A 17,388-nucleotide genomic window follows, 5' to 3' on the forward strand; every position below is an offset into this window, starting at 1 on the left:
AACTGTTACTTTGTCCAGCATTATAGAGACATCTTCACTAGTTGACCAGTCTAGCGACAGCACTTTTGAGTTTTCTACTCTTATTTTGTCATCATTTGTCACTGTAGATACAACATCTACCAGCATAGACACAGTGGTGACATCATCATCATCAGCAACAGCAACAATCTCAGTTACATCGTCATCGGTTTTTAATGTCACCACAGTAACACCAGCAGTAACAACAACAGTAACAACAGAAGAAGAAACAACAACAGAGATAACAACAACAACACCAGAGGCAACTACAACTGAACCTGAAACTACAACTGAAGAAGAAGTGACAACAACAGAAGCCGAGACAACAACAGTAGAAGAAACAACTACTGAACTTGATACAACAACAATGCCAACAACAACACCAATAACAACAACAACAACAGAGAAACAAACCACTGTACTAAACACAACAATATCAGCACCAACAACAACAGTAACAGTAGAAGATACAACCACTGTAGAAGATACTACTACAGTAAAGCCAACCACTACAACTGAAGGAATTACAACTTCAACAGCAGCAACAACTACGGAAAATATAACTGAAGCAGTGACAACAGCTACAACAAAAATACAAACTGATACAACAACAGCAAACATCACAGAGGAGTTCACCACTGAAGCAGTAACAACTCCACACCTGACAACAGAAGCTGTAACTACAACTTTGCAACCCACAACAGGAGTAACTCTGACTTTGAATACCACTGTAGAAAATACAACAGCAGCAGCACTGAGTACCACTGAAATGCTCACAACTGAAGCAGTTACAAATGTCACAACAGAAGTCACAACAATGGTGCCAGCAGTTACAACTGAAACAACTATTGCCACCACCGAAGCAACTACAACTACTCCCACAGAAATCACAACTGAGCAAATAACAACAACAACGGAATCATTAACAACTATACCAGTGACAACATCACTTACAACAACAGAGTCGATAACCACACCCGCTACCACTGCAACAACACCTGAAACAACAACGGAAGTCATTACAACTTCCACGGAAGGGGCAACTACTACTGAGGCAACAACTGAGAGTATTACAACATCTGAAGGCATAACAACATCAACAGCAGCATTGACAACAACAAAACCAACAACACCAACTTCAACAACAGATATGAAAACCACAGCAGAAACAACAACAACAACAAAGGCAGTGACAACAACGTTTGAAATTACAACACCGAAAGATGAGACAACCACAACTTCTGAGACCACTACAGCTCCGTCTACTACAGCTCCGTCTACTACAGTGAGCCCTACTGTTGCCATGACAACAGCCAAAGAAACAACAACAACAGTAATGACAACTACATTGCCACCAACTACCACTGTGCAGACAACTACAATAGAGATCACCACAGGTAAGTTACTAGGGTCACTGGAAAGTACATAAATGTGTGTGGCTTAAATTGTACACATTTTATATGAATTCTAGTACTAGTATTTAATTTAGCAAAAAAGTAGCTACTTCAATATGAATGGTTTTTGATTATATATTATTGATCTGGTTTTTAATTTCATTTGGAGGAAGGGATTATTATACATAAATTGAATAAAGAAAAACAATGATAATTTGATAAATTATTAATTCTGACAGAAAAATAACAAATTAGTTGATAATTTATACTCACGTATTTCCAGTGCCAGTAAACCAGGCTCCCATACTGTACAACCAGTTCGATAATCTCCGGGTGTTTCAAGGGGAGTATTTCAGCTACCTAGTACCCCGCGACACCTTCCACGACAGAGAAGACGGGGACACCAGACACCTCAATCTGTCCCTTCTGGACAGTGGGACTGGAGAAATACTTGGGCCTGCGTCATGGGTTTTGTTTAATGAGCCAAATCAAATCATATATGGAGTTCCAGTGTTTGCCAATTTGCTTCTTAATCCGCAGGAATTTCAACTCATGGCAGAAGATTCTGGTGGATTATTCAGCACTGAGGTGTTTAATATATTTATCAACAGTTCGAGTGTGGTGGATATATCCCATGTCTTTGTCATATCTCTAGAGGAGAATTACTTACAGTTTGTTAATGATACTCAAAACTTGATCACATTGATGCAAAAGATTGGAAAATTCTTCGGGGATTCAGACTCGAGATTTGTAACAGTTGTATCAGTCACTAATGGATCTGTGAATGTTGCTTGGAGTAACAACAGTTTCTCAAAACTAGTTTGTCAAAATGAAAGCATACACTTCCTTCTAGATGAAATAATCGACCCAACATCAGGGAACATCAAATCAAATTTCTCCGCAGCGATGCTCCCGGAGTTCAGGGTGCTCTCCGTCCAGTATCGCCCCCTAGGGGTGTGTGTGCCAGGTGATGTGCTGCCCCCTATAGTTTCTGTGGGGGCAGTTGCCATTGACAACTACTATATTTATCTTGTCACAATTATCCCAGCGGTGGGTGTGGTGCTGATTCTATTGCTCATTGGTTTGATTGTCTGCATCCTGTACAGACGTCGTAGGGACAGTGGAGACAGACTGGTCAAGGCAGACAAGCCAACATACAATGCCAAGCGTGGCAAACGAAAACCAGTCATTTTACCGGAGGAGCTCGAATTACAGGAGGTGGATCGTAAGCCTAAGAAACCACTATTCCTGTTACCTGACAGTGATCCCCTCATGGGGGGTCCTGTGGCTAGACCCCCAGCAGAGAGACCACACCCACCACCGCCACCCCAATATCGTGTACCACAGTTTGACTTTGATTGGCCTGATCAGGGGGATCAGACAACACCCCCACCTTCATATCACAGTGGGAGTGGGCGGGGCCCCCATAGGCCACCCCCACCTGCCTATCGCCTCCCTCCGCCCTATTTAGCTGAGCAAGGGGATTCATCAGTGTAGCCACACCCCTTTCTCCTCATAGCCTGGGGTTGGTTTCATAAAATAACTTAAACAGTAAGCTGGGCTGAACTTAAAAAAAAATCTACAATTCTGTCTACTTTTACCCTAGAGGAATGACTAATAGTCCACTTTATTAAAATATTGTACCCGCCTCATTTACCATAGAAAGATAATTACTATGTTTCATGCAAATAGTTTTTTTCTAATGTTAGTGAACTAAAACCTGTATATCTTGAATTGAAGTTGACCAAAAAATTCAGCCAATAGTCCCATATCACTGTCCCATATAACTGAAGCTGGGTGAAACTGCATTTATTTAACAATAATGGGTACTCCTCAAGTTACTGTTTTACACTGCCTGTTAAAGCTGTTTGCTGTGGATCGTTGAAACAATACTGTTTATTAAATCCAAACTCATATTTAAGATTATTGTGGGCGCTTGTTCAAGTACCCTCTCAGTCCACATGTACTGGACACTCACCTGTAACAAACAGATCAGGATCGCTACATTGCATTTATGTAGCAGACTTCCCTTATAAAAGCCCCAGTTAGTACTATCATTATATGTAACATTCTTGATATTTATTATTTTGCCATAACACATGGTTGTATGGATTTTCAGACTCCCGGTGCCTCAATTAATTATAAAGTTTGTAGCTTTTCTTTATATTTACGATATTTGTTTACTTAATTTCCCTCCAAAAGGTCTCAAACAGCCATTGAATAAGTTGTATTGAATTTTTTCAACTGTTACTTAATGTTCTATTTATGAATTTGATTGTTCATAAATATCTTTTATAACATCATGCTTAAAGAATGAAAATTAATTATGTATATTCCATGAACTCTATGCAATTTTTTACATAAAGATATTTTTCTTTTTGTAGAGGAACTTTTGTATGTAACATAACAATCTGTATACTTTCTTAGATGTCCATTAAGATTTACCGTCCAATAAATATATCAATCCGATTTGCCAAATTTTCAGTTGAAATCTTAAAAGATTGGTCAAAAGAATAATCATGGGATGTTCAAATATACCTTTAAAAAGGTATTTCAAGATGATATAATTTTTAATTTACTGTATTGTCTTTTTCCAAAGATATTTAATTTTCAATGCAGTAGAAGGTAATGCAGTAGCAAGTAATTTAACAAGCAAAATGCTTCAATGTGAAGATTTATTTATAGATTTTATTTCATTTTGCATTTATGATATCAATTTTTTGTTACCAACATGAATGCAAGAACTGGTTCTAAAAGTTGTGTGCATTTTGCATGCTTAAACACGTTTCAATATCTCTGTTAACTTAGGAATGAAGTGCCTTTTGACAGGGCTGACATTTCTTCTTTATTAATAAAAACTTATAATATTTAAAAATATGTGGTTTATTTTGCTGTAATTCTGCCAGTTAATTCTACAAAAGACCACTTCCATTTTGTCCCCATCACTGTTGAAAACAAAATCATTTATTTGCACCTATTTGGTAGATGCACTTTTTTCAAACATTTCTCTGGGCTTTGCTCAAAACTGTTGCTATTGGCTTGTTTGTCCAACTTTGTTTAACATCCCAGCTCAATTACTTCGTTATATCAGAGTTCATAATCCATCAAATTCCTTCTTGCCTAGATCCATCACCGTACATCAATAATCTGAAACTCTCAAAACCAACAGGTTTCTTCTCTTACCATGATACTTTACACTTTCTCATGAAGACATGCAGCGGTGTCTGAACCTACTGCCATCACCTGTGGAGTCTGGCGCATTTCTCAACTGGTAAACATTGTTGCTGTTTTGATTACTCACTGTCTTAAAATGCTACTCGATTTCACAACTGAGCAGGATAAAATTATTCCTAACATTTGTATCAGTCACTTTGTTATATAATTTTGGCATTGTTTTTACTTAGTCAGAAGTACACAGCTCAGACTGTCTTGTGAGTCCTAATTTAAGGTATAGGTGGCAGCAATACTGAAGTCATTCCGTGGCTTAACCAGAATTATAGAAGCTGTCTCCTGTAAGGCCAGGGCATGTGTTGTGTCAAATAGAAATCGTTTTTCTTTCAAGTCTTCACATAACTTAAACTATCAGCTTGTCTTTAACTTTGCAGCAGCAGTGCCTTTGTTTTGTGGGAAGTTTCCATCTGGAGCATTTCTGAAAAGAAAAATTTATATCTAATCAGCAGAAATAATGAGCATTCATTTCTATTTTTATTTACATTTTTAAAAGACCAATTAGAAATCTCACCAGGATAATAAACTTATATTATATAAAAGTCAAATGCTCATTGTGTGCCTTTAACCAGCTTTCAGTAACCTCGACACTGAGGAATTTCAATGCACAGGTGTGGCATTCTGTTGACAGTGGTAAACCTTTCTCAATTCAATTTTTTTCCTTGTCCTTTCAACTCTGCTCTCAAGTGTAGTCTTAACAATTTTACCAAATTAAATTTTAAATTTACCTATATTATTTTCAAAATCAAAATAGACTTTAAAAATTAATAAAATAATTATAAAAAACAAAATCTAAATCATTTATTTAAATTCAAATTATTTACATCTTTTTACTAATTTTACCACTCTTCCCTTACCCTTGCAACTCTTCTTTTAGATGAATGTACAGCTCAGCTTGTGGTCCATCACTTTCCAGTCTCCCATCAAATTCTTTGTGTCTCTTGGTACTTTGGCTCTTCAGTCTGTTTGTCCACAAACTCAGTAGCGACTGAGGCCCTAAAATGACATTAAATAAACATTACATATTTCTGTTACCACATAATCAGAAATCAAGGCCTGGAAAATCTGATAATAAATAGAAAGATCCAGGGCAAGAGAGGCTGGGGCAGAGAGAGGATGACATTCACAGATGACCTGATATAATATGTTAGCAAGATGTCAACAACACAGATTTCATTCACTTGGCAGGCAACAGAGAAGAAAAGATGGCCATGATTGTTCATGTCTGCTCTAGACCTGACACATGAAGAAAAAGAAGATTTATATTGCAAATATGAATAGTCTATGGGCCAATGTAGACCCCCCTCCCCCCCCTTAGTGATTTTCGTTCACTATGTTTTTCTGATAGCTTAGGTCCTAAGCTTTGATTTTCCGCTTGTTTGCCATTAAACTGGTGGTGGGTGTGTGTGCTACAGCCGTTGCCATGGTAACGTCTGAGATTAAAAATTGAAATTTCTGAGACCAAAAAAATATTAAATTATTCAAATGTGTTAAGTGAATGGAATTCAAAATCCTTTCAGATGTATAGTTTAAGAGCTGCACTATACTTTATGATCCTCAAAATATTTCAAGATGGCTGTAAATTCAAGATGGCGGCCAATTTTAGCTAATTTTTTAGTAATTTCAATTATTTTTCATATTTGAGTCTTTATTCAATTATTAAGGAATAAGAATGTGGGGTATGTTTTGATGCGCCGGAATAGCATACAGTCTCTACTTGCTACCTACAGTATTTATTTTAGATGAAACCTTTTAATTTTGTTGTAAAATCCTGAAATCCAAAATGGTGGCCAAAATATAAGTCTGCTGTCCCAACTGGAAAGATGCCAGATTTATCATCAAAGTGTCATTCTTTATTACTTTTAATAAACTGAATTCGAACTTAGGACTTTTTAAAACAGTTTGCATTAATTCTGATTACATTAAGACTTTTAAAATTCAAAATGGCCACCAATATGCTTATACACACTGGCTAAAAGTGATATAATATATTCTTCCAACAGAATATTAATTTTAATTATCTCCCACCAACTTAGTCCCATTAGTTATTTTTGTTTACTATTATTTTCTGGTAGGTTAGGCCCTAAGCTTTTATTTTCTGCTTGTTTGCCATTAAACTGGTGGTGGGTGTGAGTAACAGAGCTGTTGCCATGGTAATGTCTGGGGTTGAAAATTGATATTTTTGAGACCATAAATAAAAATTAAATATTTCAAATGCATTTAAAATCATGGAATTCACAATTATACCAGATGTGTAAATTAAGAAGTGTGCTATACTTCACAATCATCAAAATGTCCCAAGATGGCAGCAAATTCAAGATGGCTGCCAATTATTGCTCATTTTTTAATAATTTTGGGAATTTTTTTATATTTGAGTTTTTATTTAATTATTAAGAAATTGCAATGTGGCATGTGTTTTGATGTTCCATAATGGTAAAAAGCCTCTGCTGTCTGCCTAAAGTGCTTGTTGACGATTTAACCTTTTAATTTTGACGTAAAATCCTGAAATCCAAGGTGGCTGCCACAAAACATGTCTTTTACATACGGCTGTCCTAACTGGAAAGATGCCATATTAATCATCCCAAATTACATTCTTTATTACTTTTAGGTGTACTGAATATGGACCTAGGACCCTTTTCTATAAATTGTGTTCATTCAGATTGCATTATGACTTTCGAAATTCAAAATGGCCGCCAATTTGCTTACACATGAAATGATATAATACATTATTCCAATACAAAATAAAATTTAATAAACTCAAGCTAGCTCAGCCCTATTAGCAATTTTTATTTACTATGATTTTCTGATAGCTTGGGCCCTAAGTTCAAATATTCTGCTTGTTTGCCATGTAATAGTTGAAAGGTGTGACAGATTCAGCTGTTGCCATAGTAACACAGGGGTTTTAAAATTATAATTTCTGAGACCTTTAAATTGCCATGTATTTCAAATATATGAACTCGCTGTATTGTAAACTTTAAAAAAAAATTAGACTTGGACCTCAGTTATCAATAAAACTAGAGGATCAGAGAGGCGATACCGCCTCCGAATATTGTACCACCAGCTGGAGCAAGCGCATTCGTATAGACCCCCACATACACAAAATAAGGGGTGCAGCCACCAGTCTTGTGCTTGACAAGCTGTAAAAATGCAATCAACAAGAATTTTCAAAATATGCAAAAAATATATATAACTAAAAATGGTGCAATCAAAGTTAAGTTCATTGTAAGGTAGGTCAAAGGTCAATTTCAAGGTCACAGTAAATTGCCAGTATATGACTTCCTATCCAACTTCAATAGTAACTATGGACCTATCTCTGCCAGTTTTGGAGATAAAAGGGAAGCAAAATTTGCAAAGTTCAGTTCATGGTGAAAAGTAGGTCAAAGGTCAATTTCAAGGTCACAGTAAGATTGCCAGTATATGACTTCCTATTCAACTTCAATAGTAACTATGGACCTATCTCTGCCAGTTTTGGAGATAAAAGGGAAGCAAAATTTGCAAAGTTCAGTTCATGGTGAAAAGTAGGTCAAAGGTCAATTTCAAGGTCACATTTAGATTGCCAGTATATGACTTCCTATTCAACTTCAATAGTAACTATGGACCTATCTCTGCCAGTTTTGGAGATAAAAGGGAAGCAAAATTTGCAAAGTTCAGTTCATGGTGAAAAGAAGGTCAAAGGTCAATTTCAAGGTCACAGTAAAATTGCCAGTATATGACTTCCTATGCAAGTTCAATAGTAACTATGGACCTATCTCTGCCAGTTTTGGAGATAAAAGGGAAGCAAATTTTGCAAAGTTCAGTTCAAGGTGAAAAGTAGGTCAAAGGTCAATTTCAAGGTCACAGTAAAATTGCCAGTATATGACTTCCTATTCAAGTTCAATAGTAACTATGGACCTATCTCTGCCAGTTTTGGAGATAAAAGGGAAGCAAAATTTGCAAAGTTCAGTTCATGGTGATAAGTAGGTCAAAGGTCAATTTCAAGGTCACAGTAAGATTGCCAGTATATGACTTCCTATTCAACTTCAATAGTAACTATGGACCTATCTCTGCCAGTTTTGGAGATAAAAGGGAAGCAAAATTTGCAAAGTTCAGTTCATGGTGAAAAGTAGGTCAAAGGTCAATGTCAAGGTCACAGTAAGATTGCCAGTATATGACTTCCTATTCAACTTCAATAGTAACTATGGACCTATCTCTGCCAGTTTTGGAGATATAAGGGACTAAATGTTATAATTTTGGAGTTACCATAATGTGCCATAAATTTCCTACAGAAAAAATTAATTAAAATAAAGAAAAGGTCATTTTGGTCAAAGTTCTTGAAATGGGAGGTTCTCTGAAGTTGCAGAAGTTTAAATTTGATAAAATAATGTCATTTTTGACCACAAGTTGTCTGCTTTGCCAAGCATTATGTTTTATTTTTCCGGAGTTCAAAATTTATTATCCATTACCGTACTGCACATTTTTACGGAAGCCGACTGGTGCCATATGTTGAAAAAAAAAATTATCTCGAAATTTCGAGATAGCATTTTTTTTGTTCAAATTTCAAAATACTATCTCGAAATTTCGAGATAAATTTTTTTGCTCAAATATCAAAATGCTATCTCGAAATTTCGAGATAATTTTTTTTTTGTTCAAATTTCAAAATAGTATCTCGAAATTTCGAGATAATTTTTTTTTCTACATATGGCACCAGTCGGCTTCCGTACATTTTCCTTTCCCCACCAATATGTACTTTCTGATACAGCGTAACTCGAAAACCGTATGGAATACAAAAAAACTGAGACCACCTCCAGTGTTGGGCTTTACATGCTCTACAAAATGCAAAAAAGAATGGGTCTCTAGCATTAACGGTTCCCGAATTAGAGACAGTTTTCAGTTTCGGTATCTTATGGCCGCTACTCCTGTGAAAATGCACCGATTGACCCCAAATTCACGGAGATGAAAGATGACCTGAAGGGTAACACTTTCCAATAATATTATTGGTTAAGTCTGTGTGGCGTCTGAATAACAGGGCAAAAAATTTTTTTTTCGTAAAAAATTTCATTTTTTTGAAAATTTTGACCCATTTGACCTTGAAGTAAAGGTCAAAGGTCAAATCCGAGGGTATATTTGAAATCTACACATATGACTTTTGGAAAGCCGTCTATAGAAATTTTTCCCGTAACTCCTTCTGTAGGGTAGATAATTAGCATTTAATTTTGCCATTTTTAGACAAGGGTGCATTGCAATGAGTGCCACACCCAGACCCCAATACCGACAAAGCCCAAATTTTACGTGGAACGAGTTGAGATTATAGGTGACCTAAATCCATGAGATGGGTACGGGGGCCCTTACCGTCTAGGAGGAGAAGCGGTAACGGTAACATGGCGGCGGAGCCGGCGAACGGACCGGACGGGACCGAAACCATGTGTACCGCCAGCGCTAACGCTGGTGGTAAATTTTTTTGTTCAAATTTCAAAATAGTATCTCGAAATTTCGAGATAATTTTTTTTTCTACATATGGCACCAGTGGGCTTCCGTACATTTTCCTTTCACCACCAATATGTACTTTTTGATACAGCGTAACTCGAAAACCGTATGGAATACAAAAAAACCGAGACCACCTCAAGTGTTGGGCTTTACATGCTCTACAAAATGCAAAAAAGAATGGGTCTCTAGCATTAACGGTTCCCGAATTAGAGACAGTTTTCAGTTTCGGTATCTTATGGCCGCTACTCCTGTGAAAATGCACCGATTGACCCCAAATTCACGGAGATGAAAGATGACCTGAAGGGTAACACTTTCCAATAATATTATTGGTTAAGTCTGTGTGGTGTCTGAATAACAGGGCAAAAAATTTTTTTTTCGTAAAAAATTTCATTTTTTTGAAAATTTTGGCCCATTTGACCTTGAAGTAAAGGTCAAAGGTCAAATCCGAGGGTATATTTGAAATCTACACATATGACTTTTGGAAAGCCGTCTGTAGAAATTTTTCCCGTAACTCCTTCCGTAGGGTAGATAATTAGCATTTAATTTTGCCATTTTTGGACAAGGGTGCATTGCAATGAGTGCCACACCCAGACCCCAATACCGACAAAGCCCAAATTTTACGTGGAACGAGTTGAGATTATAGGTGACCTAAATCCATGAGATGGGTATGGGGGGCCTTACCGTCTAGGAGGAGAAGCGGTAACGGTAGCCGTCCGGCGGAGCCGGCGGAGCCGGCGGAGCCGGCGGAGCGATCCGGACGAGACCGAAACCATGTGTACCGCCAGCGCTAACGCTGGTGGTACAATTATTTGAAAAAATTATCATAGTTAGATTGCCAAAATGGCAGCCAATCCAAGATGACGATAGATTTATGTTAATTTTCTTCTTATTACTGAAAGTAGCTTTTTGTAAACTTTGAAAGCAGCATTGGAATTGAAAAATGTTAGGTTTTTGGATATGCTGATATGAACAGAATTGCATAATTACTGTTTACAGTGATTGTTACTCCTATATCCTCTTTTTTAAGTGTAATAAAACCTGAAACCCATGGTGGCCATCAGAAAACAGGGTTCATACATATTGCTGTGCTGACCGAATATATATTACATTTTCGTTTCAAAATGCCTCTTTTGCTCTTTCTGATAAACTGAATTAACCTATTAGCATATTATCTAAATATAAATCATTTCTATTCATTTTCAGCCAAATTATATTTACTTGGCTATTCCAAAATTCACCATGGCCACAAATGGCCATGACAGTGCAGGTATGAATTTTGCTGCAATAATATTAAACAGTGCAACAAACAAATAATTCTAAAATTTGTGCAGTTAATTATAATCAAATATGCCCTTTCTACACTGCTTTCACGGAAACACTTGTCCATATTTAGTTAAATATTTAGGATTAAGGCTTTTTGGAAATGGATGAAATGTCTTGGCTGTAGTCTTTTTAATGAAGAATGTTCACTGGAAAGCCAATTTAAAATTGCTGTTACCTCTGAAACTGAGTTTTTGTTACAATCTAAGATGGTGTTCATCTATATGAATAAATGGAATAAAACATTTACATGTATATGCCATAACTCAGCTTCAAACTGCTAGAGAGGTAAAATTATATCCAGGTTTTGGAAAAATCCATATATCCACTAACTTTAACTGAATATATAATTTAATTTTTTATAACATTTTACTTAAAATATAATTGTTTAGAAATGCAAAATCGCCATCTATATTTGCAAACTAGTTGCCTTTCACTCAAAATCAAACTATTTTGTGTCATTCAACTTGCCCAATAGAAATAAAATGATAATTATAGGAATAACAAACACTATAATCCGTAAGTAAAGACTAAATACCATATGGATATCAAAATACTTAACATTTCTTGATCCCATTAAATTTATTAAATTTTTAACATTAGTCACTTACAGTAGAAACAGGTTTAGAAATCAGCTTAAACCAGCTGCAATTTTGATATTGCTGCCATCTTGCAAAAAATCACATCATCTTGGATGTTCAAAGAATGTTTTGCCATCATACCACGAATACAGATGTCCTCTTAAGTTTACATTATTCTTGAAGTTAATATATTTGAAATGTATGAAATTTTCTTAGTCTCAGAAATGTCAATTTCGAACCCCTGTGTTTAGTATGGCAATGGCTGGGTTAATTGAATAGAAAACAAGCAGAAAATGGGATCTTAGGATGTAAGCGATATATAATAGTAAATAAAAGTCGCTAAAGGGAGGTTCAGGTTAATAAAATCAATCTAAGTAACATTCTTTTTCGAATATAATTTTCTATCAATTTTTTAGCAAGAGTGTATTATATTGACCATAAATATATAGTCCCCTATACTCATTGACAGCCATTTCTTTCAAATGCGACAGAATACATTAGTATTTCAACTCAAATGTATTCCTTCCCATGTCAAATGTGAGTGATTAGCATGTAGGGCATGAAACTTTGTGTGATTTCTTAGGTCAAATGTGAGTGACTTGCATTTATTGGGGGGGTATTATAGGTCTTTTATCTAGTCTAGGTTATTGTTGACCATTTGATCTTTCTTTTTTTAATCATTTTACATGACCACACATCTAGTAGTGATCAGCACTATTAAAACATAAGTATTCATCCAAACTTAAGATAAAATTAGGAATATTGCGGTCATATTTTAGTCTACTGGTTACAAAGATGTAAATTCACGGTCATTGGCAGCCATTTTGAATTTTGAAAGCCATACTGTAATCCAAATTAAGTCAAGTAATTGAAAAGGGTTCTGTTTTTATATTCAGTGCACCAAAAGTAATGAAGAACTTATTTTGGGATGATAAATCTGTCATATTTCCAGACAGGACAGCTACATGTAAAAGACTTGTTTTGTGGCAGCCATGTTGGATTTCAGGATTTTTCATCTCAATAAAAAGATTGTACCTTGAACAAACACTACAGGCAGAAAGTAGAGATTCCATGCTACAATGGTGCATCAAAATATCTCAGATATTGCAATTCTTTAATAATTAAATAAGAATTAAAAAATTAAAAATTATCAAAATTTCTGAAAAAACAGCAAAAATTGGCCGCCATCTTGGATTTGCTGCCATCTTGGAAAATTTTGTTCATCGTTAGGTATAGTGCACATCTTAGACTACATGTCTAGAATGATTTTGAATTCTATTTAGTTTATGTATTTGAAATATTTTAGATTTTGTTGGGCTCAGAAATGTCAATTTTTAACTCGTGTGTTACCATGGCAACGGCTGTAGCTGACACACCCACCACCAGTTTAATGGCAAACAAGCAGAAAATAAAAGCTAAGGACCTAAGCTATCAGAAAAACATAGTGAACGAAAATCACTAAGGGGGGGGAGGGTTTCGGTATTTGGCCCACGGACTAGAATGCAAAAAGTTATAACACTAATTCTATACAGTAGAATATGGGTGAAAGTTGTAAAAACTGATAATAAAACATTGCTGGCAATTTCTCATCGCATTTAAACCATGTTTTTAATTATCAAAACGAAGACTGAAACTCCTAAAATCAGGCATACTCCTGAAATCTTTCACCCATGGTAGAAGGTATTTACCTGGTGTTACTTTCCCTATAGTGGACATCTTCTGCTGCTTCACAGGAGGAGGGGAGTCTGGAGAGTCTTTTATCTCCACTTTGTTCAGATCTTGTTTTTCTCGTTCTGACATCTTCTGATACCTGTGCAGACAAAATGGATGTTGTCAGTTTATCATAAGTAAATTATGATTCAGATATCAACTAGCTCATTTTTTCCAATTCATTCAAATGTATTCAATTTTGTATTGACAGATATTCTAAATATTACAGCTACATACAGAATAACATTTATAAATGACTTTTTCAACATCATTGTAAAATTGTTATAATTACAGCAAATTATAAATTATATCTTATTTAGCTGGAAACAAATTCTTATTGTTCACATTCTCAACAAGACTATATATTTCACAGCCAACATCTTATCATATACTTTTATCCAGATTTCAATCTTTAAAATACCCTCATTAAGACAATTCACCAATACACATAGATTATTACACATGTTGTACAAAAAATCCCATACTTCTCATAATCCCTCAAAGCAGCTTCCGCTTGCCGTGATGGATCAGCTTTCTCTTCTTTCACCTTCACTGGTGAGCCGCTGCTGCCTTTTCCTTCCTCTGGCCGTTTACAGTCCAGCAGACATTTGAGAACCTCGTTGTGATTGGCTGAGGTGCCAGCATGGCCTTTAATGAACATTTCTAGTTCATTCCACATCTGACGATATTGTTCATCCCTGAATGAAAGAGAAATGTGCAATTTTATTTCGAAAAATTACGTTTATTCAGAGAAACAGTGGAAACTGTAATCACTTCACCTTTCCCTCCTGGGTAGCCATCTATCTTGAATATTACATCCAAGTTTGAACAGGACTTACTGAGATAACTTGTCCACAAACAAATTAACAAACAAACAAACCAAAGCCAATGAAAACATAATCTCCTTTGCTGTCAGATGTAAGAACAAGGCAGCAAAGCTGTCAAATGTACAGACAAAAACCAGAAAATAAAAACGCAGGAAATAGGATACTGTCAATTCTGATGAACTAATGTATTATGCTTACTGTAACTGCATAGCCAACATCAAATTCTTATTCTGCATAACATTGGATTAGGATGAGAGTAAAATGTGTATCAAGCATTAGACTAAGTTCCCATACCTAGATCAATCTAACAGGATCAATCCAACTCCAAGGGGTTTCTCACTAAATTGCTTTTAGTTTGAGAGTCTTAGGATTCTGGCATGCCAGTTTCAGTAGGCGTGACAGACAACTAAGCCACTTACATTGATTGCAATTTAGCGAGAATTCCCATGGAGACAGATCGATCCACAGTTAGCATGATAGGGTCTGGAAATAGTCCCTAAGGTGTCAGGCTGATAAGAGTTAAACTTTGGAAATGCCAGAATGAGGTACAGTGAAAATTACACACAAAAAAAAATTGCTTAAACTCATTAAAAAAAAATATATATATATATATATATATATATATATATATATATATATATATATATATATATATATATATATATATATATATATATATATATATATATATTATTAATTTTTTTTTTTGGCTGTATGTCAATCCTAAGAATCATTCTTGTAACTTAACAAAATACAGAAAATGTTACAAAGTAAGAGTGCAGGGCTCCTGGCAGATGGGAGTGATAAGTTACAACTTGAAAATGCCAGTATAGCACTCTATAAACCTGCATTGCCTCCAAAACAGAAAACAATCACACTGGTTTTCAAACACAAGCTGCACTTCTGTCTTATGAAACTTTTCAGTAAGTTTCAGTATCGTAAGTACATGGTTTTCCCTTAATCGCTATCCTGGCAGCAGTGTCCAAAATAGGGTTTTCTTCAACTTTCATGCAATAAAACATAATACTTAACAGCATAATGACCATCAAATTTTTTATAAAAAAAATAAAAGTATCATGAATATTCAGAAAATGTGATTTGGGAAGGTCTTCAAAACCATGGAAGTTCAGAGTCACACTTTCAAAATGCCAAAATGTAAACAAGAGATAACTGTACTGAAATGATTTTCTTTCCATTTTCAACACCTTTTTTAAAACAAAATGATCAATAAACTGTCATTTTTAAATGTTCAACTAGGAAAATTGTTGACATAGGAAAAATATCAATAGAACAATTTTCAATGTCCAATTTGCTCCATTTGCAGATGCTGAACATAGTGAATGATTAAATCTGACAAACGGCAATGATGAGTTCCTTTCCATTTATGATACTTTATTACACAATGCACAATATTATAACAGGTTTACCGTCATTTTTATATAATCAACAATATTGTTAAGAAGCAGAAAATGTCAAAACAACACTTATACATATCTTATTAGTTCCATAATGAGACTGTTAACATGCCTAAGAATTAAATCTGAAGAAATAACAATTATATACAAAAATACAGAAAATGCACAGCACTTCTGGTGGAAGGGAGTAAAAAATCACATCTTGAAGATGCTAGTGTTTGAAAAATAATTTAAAAAATTTTTTAAATAAAACGTAAAAAAATTCCAATAAAGCTGCTATTCAAACTTTTTATCTAGCTGTATTAACTTGATATTAATAACCACGCCAAGTTTGAGAAAAATAAAGCACTGTTATTCATCTATAGCATGTTGGCATAACACATTCTTTTTGTTGTAAATTTATTTGCAATGTTTAACACCATTTATCTGCACAATTATCACCAAATCCTAATTTTGTGACACAGTTAAGAGAGCTAAACCTATGGGACTTTACAGGGAAATCTCAAGGAGTGTTTTATGTAATCTCATTTAATGGCCAATTGAAAATTAATGAGTAGGCAAGTGACTTTATAGACCTTAATTTAATTAGTGATCACCCAAGGGACAATTTTATAGACTGCCATCCATACAGTACCATCATATAGCACAAAGGTGTTGCATATATGCTGAAAAAAGTGAAAAAACAGCATTACTTCCCTAAAATTGACCCGATCATGCTGATTTTCGAACTTGACCTGCGTAATATGAATATTCATTAGATCTGCAAGTTTCAAGCCAAAAGGTAAAAGGATTTTTCACTTATCATGTTATCAGTGTTGCATATATGGTGAAAAAAGTGAAAAACAGCATAACTTCCCTAAAAATGACCCGATCATGCTATTTTTCGAACTTGACCTGCGTATTATGAATATTCATCAGTTTTGTAAGTTTCAAGGGAAATGGTAAAATGGTTTTCCACTTATCGTGTTATCGGTGCTGCATATATGCTGAAACAAGACAGCACTATTCTGCAATGGGTTTACTTCCATTTTTAAAACACTTTTTTAGCATAAAACAAAATAAACAGTTTTCTACCATTTGTATATGATCAACTAAGAAAATTGATGAGATGGGAAAAATATCAATAGAACAGTGTTAAATGTCCAATTTCCTCCATTCTGAGATAATGAATATAGTAGATGATTGAATCTGACAAACTGCGATGATATTTGTTTATTTCCATTTTTGACACTTTATAACATAATACACAATAACAAGTTTACCACTATTTTTACATAATCAACTAACAATGTTATTAAGATGCAGGAAATGTCAAACAAACACTTTTACGTATCTTATTAGTTCAATAATGAGACTGTTAACATGCCTAACAATTGAATCTAAGGAAATGTGAAAAAACAGCATAACTTCTAAAATAATGGCCCGATTATGC

At 35.0% G+C, this 17,388-nt stretch overlaps 2 protein-coding genes across 2 annotated transcripts in view; one reads left to right on the forward strand and one right to left on the reverse strand.

The window, feature by feature from the left end:
* The window catches only part of LOC106157372 (uncharacterized), a 6,425-nt gene extending 2,544 nt beyond the window's left edge, over nucleotides 1-3,881 (forward strand). Inside the window, exons 3-4 of the mRNA XM_013533000.2 lie at nucleotides 1-1,415; nucleotides 1,696-3,881. The exon at nucleotides 1-1,415 is cut by the window's left edge and continues 1,124 nt beyond it. Coding sequence (XP_013388454.2) covers nucleotides 1-1,415; nucleotides 1,696-2,909 — 2,629 coding nt within the window. The 3' untranslated portion in view covers nucleotides 2,910-3,881. The remainder of the gene's footprint in view (nucleotides 1,416-1,695) is intronic.
* A 189-nt stretch (nucleotides 3,882-4,070) lies between these two features.
* The window catches only part of LOC106157373 (integrator complex subunit 13), a 28,310-nt gene continuing 14,992 nt past the window's right edge, over nucleotides 4,071-17,388 (reverse strand). The window contains exons 15-18 of the mRNA XM_087014937.1: nucleotides 14,200-14,412; nucleotides 13,693-13,814; nucleotides 5,498-5,636; nucleotides 4,071-5,061 (exon numbers count right to left, since the gene is read on the reverse strand). Of these exons, the coding sequence (XP_086871063.1) occupies nucleotides 4,995-5,061; nucleotides 5,498-5,636; nucleotides 13,693-13,814; nucleotides 14,200-14,412 (541 nt within the window). The 3' untranslated portion in view covers nucleotides 4,071-4,994. The remainder of the gene's footprint in view (nucleotides 5,062-5,497; nucleotides 5,637-13,692; nucleotides 13,815-14,199; nucleotides 14,413-17,388) is intronic.

This window comes from Lingula anatina, chromosome 6 (assembly GCF_051362555.1).
Source record: "Lingula anatina isolate TDL-2025a chromosome 6, LinAna3.0, whole genome shotgun sequence".
Taxonomy (NCBI): Eukaryota; Metazoa; Brachiopoda; class Lingulata; order Lingulida; family Lingulidae; genus Lingula; species Lingula anatina.